This window comes from Colletotrichum acutatum (genome assembly GCF_030867785.1).
Source record: "Colletotrichum acutatum strain CBS 112980 chromosome Unknown BDZ83scaffold_14, whole genome shotgun sequence".
Taxonomy (NCBI): Eukaryota; Fungi; Ascomycota; class Sordariomycetes; order Glomerellales; family Glomerellaceae; genus Colletotrichum; species Colletotrichum acutatum.
In genome coordinates, this window is record NW_026849008.1 from 358,437 (window position 1) to 360,914 (window position 2,478).

Here is a 2,478-nt window from a genome sequence, read left to right on the forward strand (position 1 = left end):
AATTCTGTGGAAGGCAGTGATTGCTTGGAGCTGCTGGTCTTGAAGTCAAGGTCTTGAAGTAGGATGGGGCTCGGTACGTCGACTCGACTATGGTATGAGGATCGCAGCGCAGCTCCTCGTCACAACGATTGAGGTTGGCTTGTTGTTCTTTGGGGTTCAGAGTAGGTTGAACTTAGAGAATACAAAAAGATGATGCAAGATATCTTGCCATAAGGCAGGTAGACCTTAAGGTACCTAGGCAGCTCCTGTCGTCGCACGGCGAGAAGGTGCGCAGGCTCCCTCAGCCACATGACTGCATGCCACGAGTGTGGCTGATGACCTCATCTCGGACACGTGTGAGGTTGACAGAGTCATACTGTGCAACCTTTTCAACTTCACGTCGTCAATCGGGACATATCAAACCCCGTCAAGCAAAATTTGAGGTCCTAGCAATGGAGAAATACCACTCCATTCATGAGGAGGATATCTCTAGCTTCGACCTCCCTTCCACACGCATGTATGACCCCGTCTTCCAACCATCACAGCTCCTAACAGAGTGCAGATCGATTGCCTACAGTGTCCGCCGCTGACGCACTGGAAGAATTAGACGGCGGTGTCGCTAGATATGTCTCTACCGGCATTGAACGACTAGATGGGGCTCTTATATCGTCTTCGTCTCTTCGGACACCAGATTCGGCAAGCGGGGGAGGCCTTCAGAGAGGACAGGTCACAGAGATTTGGGGACCACCAGGCTCAGGCAAGACTGCCGTAGGGTGAGTTGCCATTATGCTGTCCTGCAGACGACGCCATGTACTCATGACTGACCCATCAGCAAAGTATTCAACTGGTCGCCAATGCGCTATGCCAAGGGCATGACGCTGTGTGGGTAGGTCGGTTCATCTAAGACTACCATGCGCGGGCAGACGACGAAGAGACTGACACACATGTCAAAGATTGTGCGTATTCAGTTTGCGGCCACCGACTGAGCGCGGTGATCGGGGCAGTGGAATCAACTCGGTCATCTAAGGACACCGAAGCGGCGAAATCCGCCACGGATCATTTTGCACACTATAGCTGCCCCAGCCTGCCTCATCTGATAGCACTTCTCTGCCGTCCTACGGCGGCGACAGTGCCAGCGAATTCGGTTGTGGTTGTGATAGACTCCTTATCAGCTTTGGTGAATCATGCTTTTCCCAAAGCGCCCGACGGTAGAAAAGATCAGCCGCGCGGCAAAGGTGAGTTGTCCTGGACCACGTCGAGGTTTTCTACTCATATCATTCAGGTCCTGGTCTATCAGCGAAGCGGCTCCAAGCTTTGCAGTATATCACCAGTGCCCTACAGAAATTAGCAGCAACACGCGACTGCGCAGTGGTGGTCCTGTCGCAATGTGCAACCAAGATGCATTTGGAACGGAGCGCGACATTGATCCCATCCATTAATGCTGGGGTATGGGAACAGGGCATGTCGACGCGGGTCGTGCTGTTCAGAGACTGGGTATGGAAGGAAGAGCGACCGTGGTCTGTATGCTTCGCCGGTGTGCAGAAGCTAGACGGCAAGGCTGGGCCGGACATGATGCAGAGCGCAGCGGCGTTTAGAGTTGAGGCGGTCAGTATTTTCGTTGGGCAGTCACGATTCCGGCATAATTTCGCAAAAGCGGAATTTTCGAGGCGAGAGATTATGTGGTTTGCTGACATGGCTCGTTATCGTGACAGACGGGTTTGGTTGGTGTGCAGTACGACACTAGCCAACCATCGCTATTCCTTCCAACGGCTCCACGAGCGAAACGCAAGCTGGCAGAGGCTGGCCTCGAGGTTCCTGATAGCGAGGAAGATAACGAGGAATACGGATGGGCACGAGAAGACGAGTCGGCGCTTCCCGGCCCGCCGCCGCAGTGGCAAGGCAGCGAAGACATTCTCCTTGGGACCCAGGCGGCCGAGAGCGAGGATGACGGGGGTAGCAACGGAGACGGGCACGGCGATGGCGGCGACGGTGATGACGAAGACGACGAGGCAGAAGATGTGGGTGAGGCAGCGACTAGCGGCCGAGATAACCAGGATTTGGCCGAGTAGTAAAGAGGGATGGCGGAGAAAGGGCCACGGTGGAAATTTTCCGGGTGAAGGACCGGAGCTTGGCCGACAGATAGGACGAGCATGAATCGATAATACGGTACGGAAAGTGGTCCCTTGACGGCCTTCCCCTTGGCAGCCCTGGCAAAATCTCATCCTAGGCTGCCCAGCCCCAGGTTTTGACGAGATTTGGAGACTGGTCAGAAAAAGAATCCCAACCAGGAGCCAATTCCGAGACTGACGGAGTGTGTCATGTTACGAATTCTCAAGCTGCAAAGTTCAGGGTGAGGCGAGAGAAAGAGACAGAGGAAGGAAAAACTAGTTCAACTCCACCAAATATGACGGACGACCCGCCACAGGTAGAGATTCAGCGGTTAAGGACCGATAAGAAGCAGTGGTCGGTCAAGAGCCGGGTCCACCGAGAGCATGAAAA

The 2,478-nt window shown here is 54.2% G+C and overlaps 1 protein-coding gene across 1 annotated transcript; it reads left to right on the plus strand.

The window, feature by feature from the left end:
• Positions 1 to 431: 431 nt before the first annotated feature.
• Positions 432 to 2,048, plus strand: BDZ83DRAFT_569476 (P-loop containing nucleoside triphosphate hydrolase protein; the record flags this gene model as incomplete). The annotated part of the gene is made up of 5 exons (XM_060504200.1): positions 432 to 496; positions 537 to 747; positions 914 to 1,214; positions 1,262 to 1,584; positions 1,692 to 2,048. The coding sequence occupies 5 exons, from the start codon at positions 432 to 434 to the stop codon at positions 2,046 to 2,048; spliced, it is 1,257 nt and encodes a 418-aa protein (XP_060369003.1).
• Between the last annotated feature and the right edge of the window lie 430 nt (positions 2,049 to 2,478).